Here is a 22,869-nt window from a genome sequence, read left to right on the forward strand (position 1 = left end):
GGGCTAAACTTCAGGCTGGCTTATTCTCATATCCCGTGATGATCAATTATATAACCAGCCACCAAAGAGCTGTGGAAGAAATCTGTGGGGCTGACTTCCACCATCTTCAGTCCACGTCCCTCTCAGGGGCACCTCAGCCTATCAGGGACACTACAGCTTGCATGTGTCACAGCACATCACTCCCCATGAAAGATCCGACCTCACCTCATCCTTCATCGTTTCAGATGCATGATCCTACTCTACTCATTGGAGCCATGAATTCAGGATTCTGTAATCAACCAGTCAGCACACACGGCGTGAACTTACCACGTGCCTGACTCCGTGTAGTGCTCCCTGTCTCCCGAAACTTACAATTGAATATGAAAGTTACTAAAAAAACTCTAGAATTGGGAAATACTTGCCTTCCTTGTTAGAATTCATTGCTTCTTTTAAATGACTCTAAGCTCGTGTGTATGTTATGCTAGCAAACCCTTGGTGAATTTAAAGGGTTTCTTCCCTTTACAGTTTTGTTGGTAACAGTCTCAGACGGCAAGTGAAAACTAAATGTTTAAATGCCTCAAACTGGTCCCAAAGTTAGAACAATCTCTACGCAAGGCTATCTCATTGCAAGGTGACTAACCTTTTGGACTTGAAAACCGATCTTGCTGTTTCCCGATCTGCTCTTTGCACTTAAGATGGCTCATTTATTTATGCCACTGCGCTTGCAGGCAGGGGAGGAGGGATCGAGTTTGCATGTCTATGGGTCTATGTATCCGACTGTGTGTTCAGGGGGCGGTGATTCAGGCATGCTGCCCAGGAGATCTGGCTGCTTGCCCCAGACTTTCCCTCTCTCCCTGATCGTGGAGGAGGCTGTAGATACTCTAAAATATGTTTTCCCAGCCCTTGTCCATTGCCTGCCACATTACTGAGAAGAAAACAAAAAAGAAAAAAAGCAGACGGAGTCAACTGAGGCAAAGAGAAAATAGACAAGCGTCTAATGGGTGGGGGAACGCTTGAGAATAAATGCTTTTTTCCTAATTTTATCTTCATAGGTGCTCACCTCATAGGTGAGACGGAGCCCTAATTTTCTCCATTTGTCTGCATTCTCTTAAACTGAGACAATGGGTCCAATTCAAAGGGACTATCTTATCTAGTGAGAACAATGGCAAGTGGGGAGGTCAACAGAAAACACTGGGGATGGAGAAAGGAACATGGCTCTATGAATTAATTATTTAATAAATATTTACAAAAAGGCCCTTGAACCTCAGCAAGTCTAAGCAACTTGAAAAGATCCTATTGTTCCTCAATTCACTCATCTGGTCAACATTTACTTAGTAGGGACCATGAACTTGAAGGCACTGTAGGATGTGAAAAGAACACATGCCCTCCGAAACCTTAAGACTTGGGAGGGTAATACAGCATGTCACCTGTAGCCCAGTAGCCAAATCAACTGTCACAGGTCTGGGGAGGTGGGAAAGACCCTCACAGAGGTCGGCGGGGCCAACCTGGTGGTGTGCGCTTTTGACCAGAAGTGACAAAGGAAGGCTTCTAGAAAGTGATAGGAATAAAGGTAGGAGGTGGAAAAGTCCAAGGAGTATCTGGTGGAAATTTAAGTTGGTGTATAGGCTGGAGCACAAGTCCAGAGAAGACATGGGAGATACAGCTGCAAAGGAAGACTGTGGCCAAATCAAGACAGGTCTTCATCTGAGAATAGAGTCCAGACTTTATTTAGCAGATGGTAAGTAACGGCAACAAGTCTGACATCAGTGAGCAGGGCAGATGTCAGGGGCAGAGGACAAAGACAGGGAGGAGGCCAGCTAGCAAGTGGCTTCTGCAGCTGTGAGAAAGCAGAGTCCTAGGACAGCAGAGGAAGAGCCACGAAGACTGGTGACCAACGAAACGTGGAAGAGGAGGGGGAAAAGGAGTCAAAGACGATTTCAGGGTAAAAGGAAAGAGATCTCTAATTCAACAATAAAACAGAATCATCTAGAGTCCTCTGATTTAAAATTATGAAAATGTGTTAACCGGGATCCCAGAATATGCCGCGGTTATTATGAGGGCATCAGGCACTTAAGGAAGCAAGGATCAGGGTGGATGAGGGTCCTGGGACTGATGGGCTCTGGGTACTCTGCCCACACCCTACAAGGTACTGATTGCAGGGCAGCCTCTCCTTGGAGTTTAGCCTGGGAGTCAGCCCCGGGTCAGTCCCATAATGACCCCCTGGGAAAACATGCCCCCAGAAATGGACCCTGCACAGGTCACCAGTGGTGTCCTCGCTGCCAAGTCCTATGACCTAGCTCCAGTTCTCATGACCTCCCTTCAGTTTTCATGCTACTTGCCCTCTTAACATTTCTGCCTCTTCCTCCATCTCAATACTTTCTGCCCCTTTGACTTCTGTTACTGCATCCTCATTGTCCCCTTGTCTCTGCTGATGTGTTTTTTTTTTTTGCAAGATAGACAAATGAGTTTTTTTTTTACATCTTTATTGGAGTATAATTGCTTTACGATGTTGTCTTATTTTCTGATGTATAACAAAGTAAATCAGCTAGATGTATACATATATCCCCGTATCCCCTCCCTCTTGCGTCTCCCTCCCTCCCACCCTCCCTATCCCACCTCTCTAGGTGGTCACAAAGCACCGAGCTGATCTCCCTGTGCTATGGGACTGCTTCCCACTAGCTATCTATTTTACATCTGGTAGTGTATATATGTCCATGCCACTCTCTCACGTCGTCCCAGCTTACCCTTCCCCCTCCCCATGTCCTCAAGTACATTCTCTACATCTTTATTCCTGTCCTGCCCCTAGGTTCTTCAGAACCTTTATTTTTTTTAGATTCCATATATATATGTTAGCATACGGTATTTGTTTTTCTCTTTCTGACTGACTTCACTCTATATGACAGACTCTATGTCCATCCACCTCACTACAAATAACTCAATTTCGTTTCTTTTTATGGCTGAGTAATATTCCATTGTATATATGTGCCACATCTTCTTTATCCATTCATCTGTCGATGGACACTTAGGTTGCTTCCATGTCCTGGCTATTGTAAATTGTGCTGCAATGAACACTGTGGTACACGACTCTTTTTGAATTATGGTTTTCTCAGGAAATATGCCCCGTAGTGGGATTGCTGGGTCATATGGTAGTTCTATTTTTAGTTTTTCAAGGACACTCCATACTGTTCTCCATAGTGGCTGTATCAATTTACATTCCCACCAACAGTGCAAGAGGGTTCCCGTTTCTCCACACCCTCTCCAGCATTTATTGTTTGTAGATTTTTTGATGATGGCCATTCTGACCAGTGTGAGGTGATACCTCACTGCAGCTTTGATTTGCATTCCTCTAATGATTAGTGATGTTGAGCATTCTTTCATGCGTTTGTTGGTAATCTGTATACCTTCTTTGAAGAAATGTCTATTTAGGTCTTCTGCCCATTTCTGGATTGGGTTGTTTGTTTTTTTTAATATTGAGCTGCCTGAGCTGCTTGTATATTTTGGAGATTAACCTTAGTCAGTTGCTTCGTTGGCAAATATTTTCTCCCATTCTGAGACTTGTCTTTTCATTGTGTTTATGGTTTCCTTTGCTGTGCAAAAGCTCTTAAGTTTCATTATGTCCCATTTGTTTATTTTTGTTTTTATTTCCATTTCTCTAGGAGGTGGGTCAAAAAGGATCTTGCTGTAATTTATGTCATAGAGTGTTCAGTCTCTGTTTTCCTCTAAGAGTTTTATAGTGTCTGGCCTTACATTTAGGTCTTTAAGCCATTGTGAGTTTATTTTTGTATACAGTGTTAGGGAGTGTTCTAATTTCATTCTTTTACATGTAGCTGTCCAGTTTTCCCAGCACCATTTATTGAAGAAGCTGTCTTTTCTCCATTGTATATTCTTGCCTTCATTATCAAAGATAAGGCGACCATATGTGTATGGGTTTATCTCTGGGCTTTCTATCCTGTTCCATTGATCTATATTTCTGTTTTTGTGCCAGTACCATACTGTTATCATTACTGTAGCTTTGTAGTATAGTCTGAAGTCAGGGAGCCTGATTCCTCCAGCTCCGTTTTTCTTTCTCAAGATTGCTTTGGCTATTCTGGGTCTTTTGTGTTTCCCTACAAATTGTGAAAATTTTTGTTCTATTTCTGCAAAAACATGCCATTGGTAGTTTGATAGGGATTGACTGAATCTGTAGACTGCTTTGGGTAGTAGAGTCATTTTCACAATGTTGATTCTTCCAATCCAAGGATATGGTATATCTCTCCATCTATTTGTGTTGTCTTTAATTTCTTTCATCAGTGTCTTCTGGTTTTATGCATATAGATCTTTTGTCCCCTTAGGTAGGTTTATTCCTAGGTATTTTATTCTTTTTGTTACAATGGTAAATGGAAGTGTTTCCGTAATTTCTCTTTCAGATTTTTCATCATTAGTGTATAGGAATGCAAAAGATTTCTGTGCATTAATTTTGTATCCTGCTACTTTAGCAAATTCATTGATTGGCTCCAGTAGTTTTCTGGTAGCATCTTTTGATTCTTTTTTCTTTATTCTTCTCTGCAGTAGTTATTTCCACTATTTTATCTTCCAGGTCACTTATCCATTATCTGTCTCAGTTATTCTGTAATTGATTCCTTCTAGAGAATTTTTAATTTCATTTATTGTGTTATTCATCATTGTTTGTTTGCTCTTTGGTTCTTTTAGGTCCTTGTTAATTCTTCCATTTTCTCCATTCTATTTCCACGATTTTGGATTATCTTTACTACCATTACTCTGAATTCTTTGTCAGGTAGACTGCCTATTTCCTCTTCATTTGTTTGGTCTGGTGGGTTTTTACCTTGCTTCTTCATCTGCTGCGTATTTCTCTGTCTTCTCATTTTGTTTATGTTACTGTGTTTGGGGTCTCCTTTTCACGGGATGCAGGTGCGTAGTTCCCATTGTTTTTGGTGTGTGCCCCCAGTGGGTGAGGTTGGTTCAGTGGCTTGTGTAGGTTTCCCAGTGGAGGGGACTGGTGCCTGTGTTCCGGTGGGTGGGGCTGGATCTTGTCTTTCTATTGGGCAGGGCTGTGTCTGGTGGTGTATTTTGGGGTATCTGTAAGCTTAGTATGATTTTAGGCAGCCTCTCTGCTAATGGGTGGGGTTGTATTCCTGTCTTGCTAGTTGTTTGGCATGGGGTGTCCAGCACTGGAGCTTGCTGGTCGTTGGTTGGAGCTGGGTCTTAGCATTGAGATGGAGATCTCTGGGAGAGCTCTCACCAATTGATATTATGTGGGGCTGGGAGGTCTCTGGTGGTCCAATGTCCTGAACTCAGCTCTCCCACCTCAGAGGGTAAGGCCTGACACCAGACCAGAGCATCAAGACCCTGTCAGCCACACAGCTCAGAAGAAAAGGGAGAAAAAAAATAAAGAAAATAATAATAATAATAAATTTTTAAAATTATTAAAATAAAAAATTAAAATAATAATAATAATAAAAAAGAAGATAGCAACCAAACCAATAAACAAAGCCACCAAGGATAACAAGTGCTAAAAACTATACTAAGATAAATGTAAAAATCAGAAAAAAATCAGTCACAGACAGCAAACCCCAAGTCTACAGTTGCTCCCAAAGTCCACTGTGTCAATTTTAGGATGATTCGTTGTCTATTCAGGTATTCCAGAGATGCAGGGTACATCAAGCTGATTGTAGAGATTTAATCCACTTCTCCTGAGGCTGCTGGGAGAGATTTTCCTTTCTCTTCTTTGTTCGCACAGCTCCTGGGGTTCAGCTTTGGATCTGGCCCTGCCTCTGCGTACAGGTCGCCTGAGGGCATCTGTTCTTTGCTCAGACAGAACGGGGTTAAAGCAGCGGCTGATTCGGGGGCTCTGGCTCACTCACGCCAGGGGAGGGAGGGGTACAGAAGTTATAATTGTAATGCTGGATGAGTCTGTGGCAGCAGAGGCCAGTGTGTGTTCAGCCTGAGGCATGCCGTGTGTTCTCCCAGGGAACTTGTCCTTGGATCACGGGACCCTGGCGGTGGCGTGTTGCACAGGTTCCCCGGGGGATGTGGAGAGTGACCTGTGCTTGCACACAGGATTCCTGGTGGCTGGAGCAGCAGTGTTAGCATTTCATGCCTATCTCTGGGTTCCAAGCTGATAGCTTCGATTCACACCCATCTCTAGAGGTCATTTAGGTGGTGCTCTGCCTTCTGCAGGCAGACAGGGGAAGAATCCCCTCTCCTCGCGCACCCCGAAACAATGGTCTCTTGCCTCTTAGGCACTTCCAGACTTTTTCCTGGACTCCCTCCTGGCTAGCCGCGGCGCACTAGCCCCCTTCAGGCTGTGTTCACGCCACCAATCCCAGTCCTCTCCCTGGGATCTGACCTCCGACGCTGGAGCCTCGGCTCCCAGCCCCCGCCCGCCCCAGCGGGTGAGCAGACAAGCCTCTTGGCCTGGTGAGTGCCAGTCAGCACCGATCCTCTGTGCGGGAATCTCTCCGCTTTGCCCTCCGCAGCCCTGTTGCTGCGCTCTCCTCCGTGGCTCCGAAGCTTCCCCCTTGCCCACCCGACGTCTCCACCAGTGAAGGGGCTTCCTAGTGTGTGGAAACTTTTCCTCCTTCCCAGTTCCCTCCCAGAGGTGCAGGTCCTGTCCCTATTCTTTTGTCTCTGTTTTTTCTTTTTTTTTTTTTCTTTTTTTGCCCTACCCAGGTACGTGGGGATTTTCTTGCCTTTTGGGAAGTCTGAGGTCTTCTGCCAGCGTTCAGTAGGTGTTCTGTAGGAGTTGTTCCACATGCAGATGTATTTTTGATGTACTTGTCGGGGGGAAGGTGATCTCCGCGTCTTACTCCTCCACCATCTTGAAGGTCCTCCTGATGTGCTCGTATAACTGCAGATGTTCCCCGTGGTTCCATTTTCATCCTTATCCTTACAAATCTCTCCTTGGGTTGAGGGGAGAGGTATTTTACATTTCTATTATTTAAATCACTACTATATGCCAGGGTCTCTCAAATACGCATTGTCAGCTCACATCTGACTTACACACTGTCCCTCACTACTTGCCCGCTGATGCTTCTGAAGCATCTCACATGGGACAGGTCTAAAACGAGACCCCTTCCCTACTCTCCTCCTCGACTGGCAAACCTGCTCCACATCTCTGATGCCTCTCTCTTCCTCTGGCCTCATATCCAGTGAAATTCCTGGTTTCATTTCCCTTTTGAAGTCTCCCCCATTTTAAGCGTTGTTGTTTAAATTCTGTCCTAACAATTCTTTCCAGGATGACTTCATGGAGCCTTCCTGGCTCTTGGCTCTTCACGTGTAGCCATCCCCTCTACCACTGTACCACTGTTTCCAAAATTCAGATAAAAATCAAATCATGGCCTTACTAAAAATCCCTTTTCACCCCCTAATACCTACAACAAAATTATGCCTTCATGGCCCTGTGCAATCTCAGCGCAACCAACTAGGCTACCACCATCTTCTCCCTTTCCTGTAATGCTACCATTCATTTTTATTGGACTAGCCACTGCTCCTTAAACATGCCATATACTTCCATGCCTTTGTGCCTTAACTCTCACTGTTTTCTCAGGTGGTGATGTCCTCCTGGCCCTTCTCCTGGCAAGATCCTTCATGTCCCAATTTATAAGCCTTTTTTCTCTGACCCTATTAATGAGATTTAGCCCCTTCTTTCTCTGGGCTGTCACAGCCCTTACTACACTATCATAGTGTTATATATGTTTGTTTCCCAACTTGAAGACAAGAACAGCGGTTTAATCATCTTTGTATCCTTACAAACTAACACAAGCCTGGCACACAGTAGATGCTCAGGAAATATTTATTTAACTAACATGGAGCATTAGCAGTGAGGACTTTACAACAGGAGTTGACATACAATGCTGCCCCCACAAAGACGGTGGGTCAAGATAACCGTTCAAAGTTTGAAGGACTATCTTTGGAAATACTCACCTGTTGAGAGCGAGTGCTAGGGGCAGTTGATGGGTACAGGGAAAGAGAATGGAAGGAGGATTCAGCATATATGCAGCAAAAAATTCTAAAAACACAGGGAATGAATCTTCAGCCCTCTTGATTTTCTTGGTGCATTTTGTTTTCAACAATTCTCTTGGAATGCCAAAGCAGAAAAGATCCTCTATAGAAAATACATGGCTGAAATCTCTACACTAAAGGAAAAAGACTGAGCTGAAAAATTAATAGCTAGCAATCTGTCTTTGAAGGTGTTTGATATAAATTTTAACAGCTGACAAATTGGACCAGCAAGCTGATTAAAATTATCTTTGCTTCCCCAGCTTTGATTCTTATCTGCATATGTTGCATAAAATATTTTTATATAACTGTAAAAAAGTAAATTTTGACTAGCATAAATAAAAAGACTTCAGGATTTCAAGAGTCACATACAAGTAAGTTTTAAGCCTGGGAAATATGGAATGATGCTTCTGTCATGGTAGAAGGTCATTAACTAAGGCATCCAGATTTCCCTCTTTCAAATGTTCACTCTTGCAACTCTCACATCACTAGTCCATGGTGGGTTCTCAATGCATACTGAAGGAATGAATGGTTGTTGCTATGAGTGTTTCTACCTTAGACCATAAGCTTCTGGAGGGCAAGAACGTGCATCAGCTCATGCTTGGATTGATGAATGTAAGGCACGACGGGGCACTCAGTTATGTTTGTCACGGCTTGTATAGATAGAGATTCTAAACAGAAGGAGTCACTCTACAAAAAAGAAAAAAAAACGGCCGTCCATCTAAATGGGAACAAAACTAAAACAAACACACAGACCCATGTTTTTCTAAGGAATCCAAGAAGAGGTCAAAATTTTGAAATCTCTAAGTTTTTAAGGAGGACTACAGTAATGAAAATTCAAGATAGGTAAATGTGGTTTTCTTATACTTTTAATATTAAGAAAACAATATAAAGTAAAAGGAAACCTTAGCCATTCTTACTGAAATGGAATGAGTGCACAGAACACTCTTATTTGGGGAGACACTTTGTTATAACTTCCCTATGCAGACAAAGGAATTTGTTGAAAAGAAATTCACTTTTAAATTACACATTTTATGAGATGTCTGTGTTCCAAAGACAGACACATGAATAAAGATTCAACCCATATTAAACTCTCTTTATGATGCTCTTATGTATTCTTGTTCCTTTAAGAAGCTAAAACCCGTTTTCCCCATTTCTTAGTGATACCTCATTCAACGGCTCTGCACACAATTGTCTGGGGGCCCCTTATTCTTCTATTGTTATTAAGACTTCTGGTTTCTTTTCTTCTAGCTCCAATTTGCCTTCTTTGGACCCTTACTGTTACAGAGACTAATAATAATTCAACAGCTACATGAATTATGTTATCTATAAATTATTTAGGGGGCTTGCACCGTGTGCTTCTTGAGTGGAGGGGCTGTTTCTTTCATCTCTGCATTATTAGCGCCTAGCAAGTTCCTGACACTAGCAGGCCTGAACTGGATATTTCTGAATGTCTCAATGAATACCTTACATTAATAAAACACCTCTAACTTCTTCTAGTCCCAAGAAGAGAAATGAGTAAGGAGCAAAGACAAGATTTACCAAGCATTCTCATTCTTATTCTAAGACTGACTTACAAAGGAAAGTTTCTGCCTACCACTGACATACATCCTGAAGTCAGGGTGAATCACTTCACCCCCCAGAATGCTGATGTCTGGGACTAACGCTCAGGCTTCTGTTGCAAAGGGTTACGGTGTTGTAAATTTCAATCTTAAACTAGGTGCTGCATCAGTTATTTCCTTAAGATCAAAATTTTAATAAGCAGACGTGAAGAAGCAGGTATCAAGAGTGGCCAGCCTGCTGTATCCGGAGCACTGGAAGCCCCACGTGCCGGCTCTGAGTTGCCACTATTAATTCTGTGACTCTGGGCCAAGCAGTTCCCCCAGCTCTACGCCTGCTTCCTCATTTAAAAAACAGAGTATATGATTATATAACAAAGAATAATGTCTTGTCTTGCTTGTTGTTGGGAGATTGTTGGGAGGATCAAAATAGATCAAAGAGATAAAAGTTCTACGTGAACTCTGACGTTTCATTTAAATGTAAGCCAACAATATGACCACGAACAACACGGGAACCTACAAATCTTAACTCTATACGATGCTCCAGTCTCCGTATCATGCAGGAAGATGAATATTGGAAGGAGAAGTTTTAAAACTGGAGGAGAAATCATTTCAAACTTCAGGCACTTGTGTAAGAGGGAAAAACAAAGATTACTTAATGTTAAGTCAGGTTCATGGTGGAATGGGGCTTGGGACAATATCAATGTTTAAGGAGTATTCAAGGAAAATTGTTCACATTCCAGTCCTACGATTTATGGAAAACAATGAATAGGCTATTTTCAGAAAATTCGGATACAGTCAATATAGAGATAATTCACTGCTCCGTTCCACGGTTTCAAGAGACAAACCTGAGTAGAGACAGGAATCTTAGGCTAGTTCAGTGGAGGGGCACAAGGCAGGTGATCCCCTGACATCCAGCATCTGCACTTTCCCTGAAAAGATACATAAACACCACTGGACTTCCTAAACCCTGCGTTTAGGTCCCGGGGAGAGGGAGTGATCTTGGGGTCCCTGGCATAATCCACTCATTTGCGACCGGGTATTGCTGCTCTATAAACCCCCTCTAAATTAGAATCATCCAGAGGAAGGTGGGAAGATTTGACAGCAAGTCAGAATCAAGAGACAGTCATCACATATTATAAGCTCTTATATAACCAGGAAATGATTGTATGATATCTTCTAAATCAAAATGCAAGAAGTTGAAAACTTGATATGTGTCAAAGGCTTATATTAAAGAAAACGTGAGCAGGGCTTTTTAATTCATTTTGGCCTAAAAGTTAAAGATACCTTGACTGAAGTGTTAATTCTTCAAGAACATACTGATTTTAGAATGGATCTGGATTCCGCTTTCTGTATGGAAACGATAACTCCCAGGCATGGCATACCTATCACACATTACAAGTGATTGCTGGTCAAACCAACCAGGTTCTAACTATAGCGGAAAAGAGATTCAGGGAAACAACAGAAAATAGAAATGATTGTTTGAATCCATCTATCAATTTTGAAGTAATGTACCCTATGCATTTTAAACTTCTAAAGGGAATGGTTCCAAACGTTGGCGGTGACAAATACAAATACATTTAATACAGTTGCCTATCTCCTCTTTTGAGTTTCCAAAATTACTTTTGGTAAATGATATATTCATCTTTATTTATAAGATTATAATTAAATACATTTATAAGACTTATATAATCTTAAGAGATGGTGAATAGTAACTATGTGACCAATTAGTTCCAAAGTGAAACAATTTCCTATATTCATTATTATCTTTTTAAGATCAGATTTATGATTCTTTTTTCTTAACTGAAATTTTAGCTTCCCTTTTTGAAATAAAATAGGCTCTTCACTGTTTACAAGGTTATTTATTTCTGAGCTGCAAAAATTCTCTCTCCCTTTTTTTGCTCTGTATTACCATCTTTTCCTCCTGTAGGCCTCCATTCAATCTTGGCTGCCATGATTAGACAGCCAGAAAGGGACATGGCAGCTCATCGATGCCAACACAGAGTGAGGAGAAGGTCTTTGCAGACCTGTCTAGGGAATAGCAGTAATTAGCAACGCGCCCAGGGGAAGGCGACTCTTAGAGAACTAACATGGGCCCGGTGGTCTAGCTCTCCAGCCAACTAAGAGTCCCTTCTTCCAAGACTGACTTTGGAGGTTTCAATTTTAGCTTTTACGAGGAAAAACAGTTTATAGCACCTCCAATTTTAAATAGGGAGGTTATAACTCACACTGGGCAGTGGTGCCAGAGGTAGGCCCTGTAGCCCCCAGCCTAGAGCTCTTTTCACATCCCTCTGGGACCACACTGCTGAGTACAAGAAGGCTTCAATATAGACCCTACAGGTCTTGGTCCCTATTTCTAAGAGCTTCCCTGCCTTCATAAAATCAGGTGACTGACAATCACTTTGATGTATGTATCATTTAATAATTCACATTCAACAGTTTATAGCATTTAATAAATAATTCCCTTCCATCGTGAAGTAGACCTTATACCTAAGACCCAAACATACAAACCAATTCATGTCAGTTTTTTTTCAGCTTTTTTTTTTTTTTTTTTTTTTTTTTGACGTGTACCATTTTTAAAGTCTTTATTGAATTTGTTACACGATTGCTTCTGTTTTATGTTTTGGTTTTTTGGCTACGAGGCATGTGGGATCTTAGCTCCCCAACTAGGGATCGAACCCGCACCCCTTACACTGGAAGGCGAAGTCTTAACCACTGGACGGCGAGGGAAGTCCCAATTGATGTCAGATTTAAGACCAAAGAAGGAAAAGGTAGGTCTGAGGCGGTCATGCTATAAGTACACATCCTGCTCCAACACCAGCACTAGAGCACAAGGACAGACAGGTCACAGGCCCAGAGTCACTGCAGCTACCCCAGCACCAGTCTCTCCTCACGGCTTTTAGCCCCAGAGCCATGCTGGGGTCAGAGTAAAAAATGTGTTAAACAAAGGCTCAGCAAATATAAACTGTAAACTCCTCACCAGCCAGTCCCAAGAAGAACAAATGCTTTAACAGAGATTTCTCACGCTGGGGGCCTTTATCCTAAAATATAATTTCTGCAGCAGAAATGATGCAAGTCAGAAGAGTACTTCTATCTGTGGGCAAGTCTGGGTTTTCTGAATCTTTACTAAGTTTTCCCGAACCTGATGCTTTTTCTTACAGCCAACATGCTAGACTCTGGCAAATCTGTTCCACCACTTCAACATGTTCTAAAATTATAAACCGGAATCTACACTCTCTTGAAATCTCATGCTCTGGGCTTCACACACCCTCTGTTCATTGTGCGTCAGAAACAAGGCAGCCACTGCAGGCTCCTTTGCAGCTTTACCTGAGCTGGTTGATGCCGGGGATTTGCTGCGCCGGGAAGGTCCTGGGCTCTTGGTGGTGCTCCTGCGGGATGATGAAGCTATTTTGGTGTAAGAAGTGGACTTCACCACTCGACATTCTGGGGAAAGAAGAAAGGCCACACATCATTACAGGGTCACGCACATACCATTCGAAATGTATAATAAACCTGGAAGTAGAAATACACAGGCATCCTCGGTCACACGTGCTTTCTGCCAGCCCAGTATGTATCTATGACGACAGAACCAAAAAAAAAAAAAAAAACCAGAAAGGGCACAGTGAGCATCTTAGACAACACAGTAAATACGGTTGTCCCTCTGTATCCACGGGGATTTGGTTACGGGACCACACACCCCCAGCCACCACCGCCATTGGCTGCTTGGGTCCTGCCCAGGTGGACCTGCAGGAGATGCCAATTTCTTTAAAAAAAAAAAAAAAGAACAAAAACAAACTACACATATGCACGTATCAGCACAAATTAAAAGGTAGAAGTAAGCAAGAAGCATAACATAATGATATCAGAAGACACGATCAGAACCACCATGTGAATAGTGCCTGAGAGGGTGTCTACGGAGGTTTTAATTCCCAAAACAGATCTTTGGACCATGTGAAGAGGACATCCACTTGGCTCAAGGCTCTGTCCCCACAACGGACAACACATCCTGGAGTTTGTCCCAGCCTTTGGACGTTGGTCTGGCCTTTCAGAAGTACATTAGCAACCAAATCAGACTGCTGTAATGCTGCCTGCCCACTGGCGTGCTTCCAGTTACTTTTTTTTTTTTTTCGGTACGCGGGACTCTCACTGTTGTGGCCTCTCCCGTTGCGGAGCACAGGCTCCGGACGCGCAGGCTCAGCGGCCATGGCTCACGGGCCCAGCCGCTCCGCGGCACGTGGGATCCTCCCACACCGGGGCACGAACCCGTGTCCCCTGCATCGGCAGGCGGACTCTCAACCACTGCGCCACCTGGGAAGCCCCCCAGTTACACTTTTACCACATGTCTGCTCCATGCCAGGTGCTGAGCTCTGCAGGCACGACAGGGAACACACACGGTTTGGGAACTAGAAACACCGCCCACCTGGTAGTCCAGAGTGGAATCTTTTAACCAGCGAGGGCTCTTTTCTGCTAATTTTTATTTTGCGGACCTCATGTTTGAAAAATGTTGGCTTATGAAACAAATTGCATAAAGTAACAATACATTTCTCAGTTTAAACGAAAACCAGGACTATATAACGAGGGCAAGATGACCAAGACTTTTGGTCCTAGGTCCTGAATGTTTACAGGTCACATAAATTTAAGATAATAATTTTAAAAGCTCGGTATCTTGTTAGCAGGGATGAATGGGTAAAAGAGAAAGCTACCAGATGGTGCACACTGGTAATAACACCCATCCGTGAGCTGCAACATGAGTTAAAAAGTTGACTTTAGGGTTTGTCGCAGGCTGTTTGCCACAGGAGGCAGAGCTGCTGGTTACGGACCCCACCTACCAGCCAGGGCTCGGGATCGGCAGAACAGAACTAATCTCTCCACACCAAGCTGACATTCTTCCAGCTCCCAGAAAAAAAGTCGGTATTTTCGTCAGGTGGCTAAGTCTTACCAGAGCAAACGTAGGCGTTTTATTTGATTTTCAGAGTATTGAAAAAAACCTTGTGGACCCATGCCATGCTTCTCCAGCTTCTCCAGCTTCTCTGGAGCTTAGTTCTCACCATACTATTAATCTATCAAAAGTATTCATTTGCTCCTCTGCCTCCCCACCCCCTACTCCCCTGGGTACCACCTAGGCCTGGCATATGGAAAAGGACGGAATAGCCGCTCAGTAAGTATGGGCCCACATTGTTACTGACCTTGTTACTACTTGTGTGAACTCTTAGTATTCATTAGAGTAATCCAACCTCCCATTTTACAGATAAGGAAACTGAGTCTCCGAGAGGCTAAGTGACTTGCATCAGAATCGAAGTCTCTCGGTTTAGTGGCTTCCTCACCACCCCAGGATCTGATGTGGTGGCCTAAGCAGGCTGCTTCATTGTGAATCAAGGCTGGAAAATTGTTATCAGTGCCCATGGTCGAAGACAGACAAGTGGGTGATGGCGGACAATGGGAAGGACGGCAAACGACCAGTTCTCGTGTCAACATTAAATTAAAATTTAAATACTAAAGCTGCAATTCAATCAACATGCTTATTGCATCCCCCCCAAAAAGAAACAATGAACTCTCTTTCAGAAGTGGGATCATAGGGAAGCAATCGCTTGGGGGAATCATGGAGTCTGAAAGATAACTACAAGTATTACAAATCTCATACCACTTGCCTTCAGTATAAGAGCGAAGCTTCATGAGTCATACAGGGGACTAGGATAATTCTGAAAGGCTAGGGCTGAATACAGGAAAACAGAAACAAAACAATGATAGTAACTGCTTTTTTTCCCAAGGTCAAAATAAAACCAATCGGAGAAAATTGTACTGCCAAGCCATAAATTATAAAAAAAAGACTTCAACCATCTTTCCCATTAAAGTTTAGATTTTAAGTATTTTAATTAATTTAAATGGGAATGGTATTTTATGGTGATAAAAGATGCCGTGAAGGACAAATGCTTCATTCCTTTGGAGAGAATGCCAAATCTTTGTCAGCTTAAAACCACAATTTAGAAACATTGTGCGTAACATGATGTACACGGCCAGTAAAGTAGAAAACCTTATTTGTTCTCATGAAGGACATTTCAGAGAGTCTGGCAAGGAAGGAGATAGCACCCTGCACCCTCCCTCCTCTTCTGGGGTCATTTGCCTTTGAGGGCAATCCCTTCATTCTGGTATTTTTGGCACTCTCACATTAAGCGGGCTGAACTTCCTTTGGCTGTGGGGATACTGGACAACATGGACACTTCTTAAGGAGGATGAGATTGAAGGAAGCTTCAGGAGAGTAATTTCTCTTGCTACTGAAGATCGCAGCCTACCCAAGTACAGAAAATCAGATGAAGCACATGAACTGGGTCTCTGATAACTGACCCCCCACCCCCCATAGCAAGCAAGCAAGCAAGCTCTGATTAAATCTCTGCTTCAGAAAGTCCCTGCAATCATAGCTCTATGAGGGGGAAAGTACCGTTCTCCATATGGTCTGTACTAATGTTAGCTTTACAGACGTTCTCAGGATTTGGTAAGACAGAAGTTACGACATTTCCCACCTTCACTCTGGACCCCAACTCAAGAAACAGGCCTTCTGTGATGGCCAGATTTAGAGACAAACCAGATGCGGATGTAGAGGCAGGAAACTGGAGAAGGAATACATTCTTTGGCCACGTTCCCAGGGGCATGAGAACCTCCACGTATGCAAATTCTCCCGACTCAGAAACAGGTGGTAGGTGGGCTGATGTATAACGAAAGGTGCTAAAGAATAGAAATGATTATAGAACTCTACTGGCGGCACCAGCAGTTCACCTGAGCTCACACAGCAGAGATGCTCATGCATTCAAAGGAGCCCACTAGTATCTTTTGGAGAATCTTGAAAGACAAAGGTGATGTCCCCTAAATGCCTAGGCAGCTTTAGTGACATTTGCAGGCTGGCTAGAGGATATCCTTTAAACAAGGAATTTTTTACTCCTGTAATATCTTTTTATATATATAAATTTATTTTATTCATTTATTTTTGGCTGCGTTGGGTCTTCATTGCTGCACACGGGCTTTCTCTACTTGGAACGAGCGGGGGCTACTCTTCATTGCGGTGCGTGGGCTTCTCACTGTGGTGGCTTCTTGTTGCGGAGGATGGGCTCTAGGTGCGCAGGCTTCAGTAGTTGTGGCATGTGGGCTCAGTAGTTGTGGCGCATGGGCTCTAGAGCGCAGGCTCAGTAGTTGTGGTGCATGGGCTTAGTTGCTCTGCGGCATGTGGGATCTTCCTGGACCAGGGATCGAACCCGTGTACCCTGCATTGGCTGTAATCTCTTTTTAAAACCAGCAGAATAAAATCACTGTCAGGCAGAGACCTCTCAGTGATCACAACTCTAAAATCAGTTGTTCTGAGCTATTCAGGAGATGGGCAAGTTCATCTAGAAGCATCCATTATCAGCAGTAGATGCTTTGTGCTTTCTTCCCCATCCTGATTACAAAGACAAGCTTCCTCTTAACTTGGCAAAGGTAAGAAGCTTCCAAATGCAACAACAGTCCTGTCTGTGGCTATGTGCAAAAGACAGTTAGGGAGCACATTTAGTTCTAGAGACTTTCTATAAATATGGCGCAAGCTTGGTCACCAAAAGAGAGAATCTGCAATTCTGGCTCTCTAACTGTCCAATGAGTAGCTCTCACATGTTCATATGCTCTGGGTTGGAAGGAACCCTCCAAGAATATCAAGGTTGTCAATGGTTACCCAATCAACTCTCTGCTCAATTCATGAAGGTCCTCTCCAACCGTCTCGGTAAGGGGCTGGCCAGCTTCTTCTTGATCACCTCCGGTGCCTGGGGGATTCACCACCTTCTGCCTCAAGGTTTTTGAAGCTCTGACCATCCTGCTTAGCCTCCAGTCTGTCAGCATGGGTGAGCTGAAAGACCAGTCCTGGTATGACCTAGGCCACAGTTTACTTCCTATAGAAACATGATGGTTCTTGAACTTCAGGGCAGCATTACAGGAAAATCCAAATGCTGGAAGGGTTGATCTGCATCTCCCAGGTGCAATGCTCTGATAAGGGCTGAGGTCCATCCTCTTGTTTCTGCACCACCTAGATTCGGAGCCAATCCTGACACTACAGTGAAACTCCCTTCCCTACTGGCAATGGGGTTTGGAACCAGTGTTACTTTCCTAAGCTCCAAATGCAGCAGGTCCAGAATAAAAGCAGTGGAGATCAAAACACTCAAAACCATAGTCTTTAAAAAATAAAGCCTGTAGCAGATTGAGCTGGAAGCAGACATCAGCTGGAGTGGCTTAGCTGGAGAACAAAGTCCCAGAAACTGAGATTTTTAAAGTACCTTCTAAAAATATAGCCACGCGTGTCTAAACCCAGCACCTAGACTGGCCCACCACTTTCAGAACCCCCGGCTCAGGACTCCAGATGGCACGCACATGTTCCCACGCGGCAGGGTTGCTGGCTGTGAAACTGACACGAACCAGCTCTGAAGGCATTTGCTGGCTGAGCGCTGACCCTTTCCATAACCTCTGCAGAAGCTTTTCTGGGGCTGGGATGTTCCGTCCTGACATCTCAAGAGTCACCACTCAGATCTACTGCTTTAATAGCACGAGTGATTCTCTTCCCCAAATTACTTTCTTTTCTCCTGATAGTCAAATAAAAGTTAATTTTCCCTAAGTAAGAGCTGAGTGTTACGTGGGAGCTGCTTTGCTCTAGGAGATCGCCTGGTAACCCAGGTTCCCGCTATCTTATGTCTGTCACCCCCTAAGTGTCTTCCTCTACATGGTCCCAGCCTGCCCATCGTGCAGTCTCCAAGTTTTAGCCCTTGGGGAAAAGAGGGAGGCTTCCCAACATTAGACAGGAAGAGCTGCTTTGTGCCTGCTCCACCAGGTCCTCATTTCTCAACGCTGATCTATCTCATTCTTTCCTTTTTCCCACAACAACTGCACTGTTCGGTGCCAGTCGCTAGTTGAATCCCTGGTCTCTACCCACTGGATGCCAGTAGCACCTCTCTAGTTGTAAAGACCAAAAAATGTCTCCACACGTTGCCAAATGTCCCCTGGGGGGAATAACCCTTGGTTAAGAACCACTTTTGGATCTCTCCATTAGCGATCTTTCCAACGGTCTTCAATAAATTCTTCAATTCTTCCTTGAGGGTGTTAATGAAGGCATTGCCAACCACCAGCCTGGGGCCCTAAACAATGCATTCTGCACGTTATTGCTGTAGATGTGGCCAACATGAATTGACAGTTCCGGGCATCTGTGCATCCACTGCAGTGTAGATGATGTGACTGGCAGTGTTGAAAGCCTTCCAATTGTCTGTTAAAATCGGATCAGCATCGATTGTTTTTGCCATCTCTGAGAACACGGTGACGTGGGGTCTTGAAACGCTGGTGGTTTCCTAGTTGAGAGTTTGGAAAATGGAGGAGGTCATGGGGGCACAGTGTAGAGAAAGAGGACTTGCATGTTGTGCTGTGCAAATCTGATGGTTGCAGAAGGGCCAGGAGCATTGCCCTTAATCCACTGCACTCTCAGTCCAGTCCTCTCCCTTCCAAGTACCACTTAACCTCTGCAATGACACGTTTGGAACCAATCCCCAAATAGTGCTACCCAAGCCATTTTAGTTGAGTGCAAATACCCAGGCAGGAGATTTCGGTTCTTACCTATTGAGACTGGAAATTTGCAACTCTATTCATTAAGCCAGATAGCACTGCCTCAAAACAATGGAGTTATCCCTCTTCTGGCTTCCCCAGGCCAGCAATCAGGGCACACCTGAAGCCTTCCCCTTTTCCACTATAAAGCATTCCCACTCCTCTGCCTGCCTTTGGGTCTCTGCCAAAATGCAAATGATGGTCGCTGACTCCTTTGCTTTAACAAGCTCACAGTAAATAGCCTTCCCTGGTTCTCATTGGTTGCTCTTTATTTCTACAACACGCACGGCTCTCCCTCTTAAGCTGGCCATAAAACGAAGTAACTAACTTGACTTGAGCATCAGGTTGTATGAAACAGGCTTACCTTTCTTCATTAGAGTTATGACAGCATCCACAGGAGGAAACAGCACATGAACATCTCCCATCTCACACTTGACCTATGCTCACTGAGGCATGACGGTGCACATCATCTGAATGATGACTTTTTTCTAAAGTGCATGTATTGATTTCCTGTGGCTGCCACAACAAATTACCAAAAATGTGTTGGCTTACAATGACCAAAATATACTCGCACATAGTTCTAGAGGCCAGAAATCTGAAATCAAGGTGTTGCAGGGCCACAGTCCCTTCGAAGGCTCTAGAGAATCTCTTTCTTGCCTCTTCCACCTTCTGGTGGTTCCAGGCATTCCTCGGCTTGTGGCCCCATCATGGAGATCTCTGCCTCCATCTTCACATGGACTTCCCCTAGGCGTGTCTGTGTTATCTGCTTTTGCCTCCTTCTTAGGTGGACATTTGCGATGGCATTTCAGGCTCAACTGGATGACCTAAGGTAATCTCATCTCAAGATCCTTCAATTAATTATATCTGCAAAGAAGCTTTTTCCAAGTAAGGTAACATTTACAAGTTGACATCTTGTGGCCTTTCAACCTGTCAGAGTGTGTGTGACGCAACTTTAGGACAAGCCTTTCTTGAAAACTTTTGTCAGGATTCTGTTGTTACTCCCCCGCTTAAAACCCTTCTATGACTCCTTGCTGCTCTTTGTGAACAGCCTTAGTGCAGCCTTTAAGGCCCCTGCCCACCTCAGCTCCTCTCTCTTCCTTCCTCTGAACACATTGTTTTAGTTTCTGACAAACACTAAGTATCTTCCTGCCTCTGGGCTTTAGGACATTAATTTCCCTGCACAAGGAACAATTCCGCCCTTGTGCTGGCTCACTTCAGCTCATACTTCCCGGCTCAGCTTAAATTCATCCATCTTGCAAATATTTACCAAGTCCCTGCTGTTTAAGTGCCGATGCAGCAGTAAATCAGAAGACAGGGTACCTACTCTGATGGGAAGTTGAAATGGGCCTTAAAAACAAAAACAAGAACAAGAGCTGATTTTCTAAGTGCTTTGCCAAGGGGTGAAATGAGGCTGTGACAGCGCCTGGGTGAGTGGTTTCTCGATGGTGATGGTCAGAGAAGGTCTCTGGGTGTAGAGGACATCAAAGGTGAGCTCCGAACATAGAAAGGAACCAGCCACGGGTAGATTACAGGAAAGAGGTAGGCGGGGGCCAGATCAAGTCAGGGCTGGGGAGACCAAATGAGGGGTTTGGATTTTACTCTAAGCAGGATGGGAAGTTATAGAAGGGCTTTAAGCAAAGGCATTGTTGTGTTCTGATCTGTGAGCCTAAAAGATCACTCTGGGGCGAATCTAGGAGAGGAAGGGTGGTGGCTTAGACCAGGATGCAGGTAATAGAAATGGATGGACGAGAATGACTTGAGATATGATGTGGAGGTCCAGTCCACAAAGCTTGAGGGTGGACTGGGGGGTGGTGGGGAGGGCTGGGCAGGACAGTCCCAGCTAACACGACCTTCGTCAGGTATACTTCTGAGACCTACTGACTGGTCTACACAATGTAGTGGCTTCAGGTGCCAAAGGCAGGAGAGACCAAGAGTTTACCAAGGCCCGTGGTCTTCCTTCAGGGTAAAGGACAGACTTTCCCACTCTTTAAACATGCAGAATCTTTGTTGTTCTTTTGACCAACAGTATTAGAATCACTGGAGGTAGAACCTGAAGCATTAAGAAAAATCCCCAGGTGACCCTGACGGTGTGAGTCCACAGACCAGCAACCTTTTGCCATTCTCTGGTATATAGATAAGAAAATGACTGAAGAAAATCCGGAGGCTCAGCATTTGAAGTCATTGTGCAATGTGGCGTCTGGAACAAAGGACTAAGCTAACAGCCCGAGGAGATAGATTAGCAAGATAAATCGGTCTTGAAAAAACAACAAACATCCATCCTATTGAGATTTGGTCCGAACTCAAATTTTCAAAAACAACCAACTGTCATCCTGAGACTTAGCCTAAAGCAGACTTTGGAAGAGAACAAGAGTTCACATTTATTAACAACGCATGACCACCTGGCTTTCATTAGCTACGAGATGGAAACGATCTGAAAGATAGATAAGAAATAGATAAATTACCCAAGAACCAAAAGGAATAAAATGGGTACAAATTTCTCCTAGAGAAAGGAAAAAGAAACAAAAGAAACCCAAAACGATAAAAAATCATAGAAGCATGAACTGAAAAAAGTTTGATAGCTTTCTCCTTGAGTAAGGCTACTTTTATGCCTGACTTTATCCCGCTCCTGCAGAAACAAAGATAAGTGTACATTCTTGGCCCAGTGGGCCCAGCCCAGGCCCGAGTGGTTCAGGAGTCGGGAGGTCTGGAAGGGTCTCACTGGGAAAGGTATGGAGTTACAGGGCAGCCCACGTGATGAATGCTGAGAATGCCAGGTGTGTCATTCACAATGGGTAAGGCTCTGTTCTAAATTATCCTGTGCCCCCTTAATGAAATTAGGACTAGTCATAGCTTAGATGGGGTCCACTCTTCTCCCATGAAAACAGAGTCACAGGCTCTGTGCTGTCCAACAGTTTGGGGCATTTTGCTTAGAGAAGTTCTCTAGCATATTGTGCTAATGTGGTCCATGGGCGAGCGGCCTCAACATCGCCTGAGAGCTTGCAGACTCTCCGGTCCCACCCCAGACTTACTGAATCAGAATGTGCACTTTACCAACGTTCCTAGTAATTTGTATTCACATTAAAGCTTGAAAAGAACTGCTCTAGAACTATGGATGGACCCCTTAGATCAGTGGCTCTGATCTAGGGGAGCATGTGAAAAACAACAGGTCCCTCGTTCCAGTCCCCAGAGATTCTGACCTCAAAGGCCAGGCATCTGCATCTTGGACAAGCACCTCAGCTGATTATGATTCTGACACTCAAGGAATAATTTAAGAAACAGGGCCATAGATGGTAATAAGTAGGAATTAGTAACTGTAGGAAGGCATTAAATAACAGACGTAGGGCTTCCCTGGTGGCGCAGTGGTTGAGAGTCCGCCTGCCGATGCAGGGGACGCGGGTTCGTGCCCGGGTCTGGGAAGATCCCACATGCCGCGGAGCGGTGGGGCCCGTGAGCCATGGCCGCTGAGCCTGCGCGTCCAGAGCCTGTGCTCTGCAACGGGAGAGGCCACAGCAGTGAGAGGCCCGCGTACCGCAAAAAAATAAAAAATAAAAAAATAACAGACATAGTCTAACATCTTCTTGAGAGGGCAATATTTTACAGTAGTGTCTCTAGCTTTCCCTATGATAAGAATCACTTGGGGGTTATTGTTGAACATTCAACTTCCCAAACCCCTTCCCCAGATGCTTTGATGCAGTAGGTCTGGGATGAGGTTCTGGGAATCTATATTTTTAACAAG

General features: G+C 44.2%; 1 protein-coding gene across 5 annotated transcripts in view; it reads right to left on the reverse strand.

Annotated features, from left to right (window-relative positions):
* DCLK1 (doublecortin like kinase 1) overlaps window positions 1–22,869 on the reverse strand; it is a 326,889-nt gene that overhangs the window by 84,062 nt on the left and 219,958 nt on the right. For all 5 annotated transcript variants that reach the window (XM_060288223.1, XM_060288221.1, XM_060288222.1 and 2 more), the window contains exon 5: window positions 12,864–12,980. In XM_060288223.1, the coding sequence (XP_060144206.1) occupies window positions 12,864–12,980 (117 nt within the window). The remainder of the gene's footprint in view (window positions 1–12,863; window positions 12,981–22,869) is intronic.

Source organism: Globicephala melas, chromosome 18 (genome assembly GCF_963455315.2).
Source record: "Globicephala melas chromosome 18, mGloMel1.2, whole genome shotgun sequence".
In the NCBI taxonomy this organism is placed as follows: Eukaryota; Metazoa; Chordata; class Mammalia; order Artiodactyla; family Delphinidae; genus Globicephala; species Globicephala melas.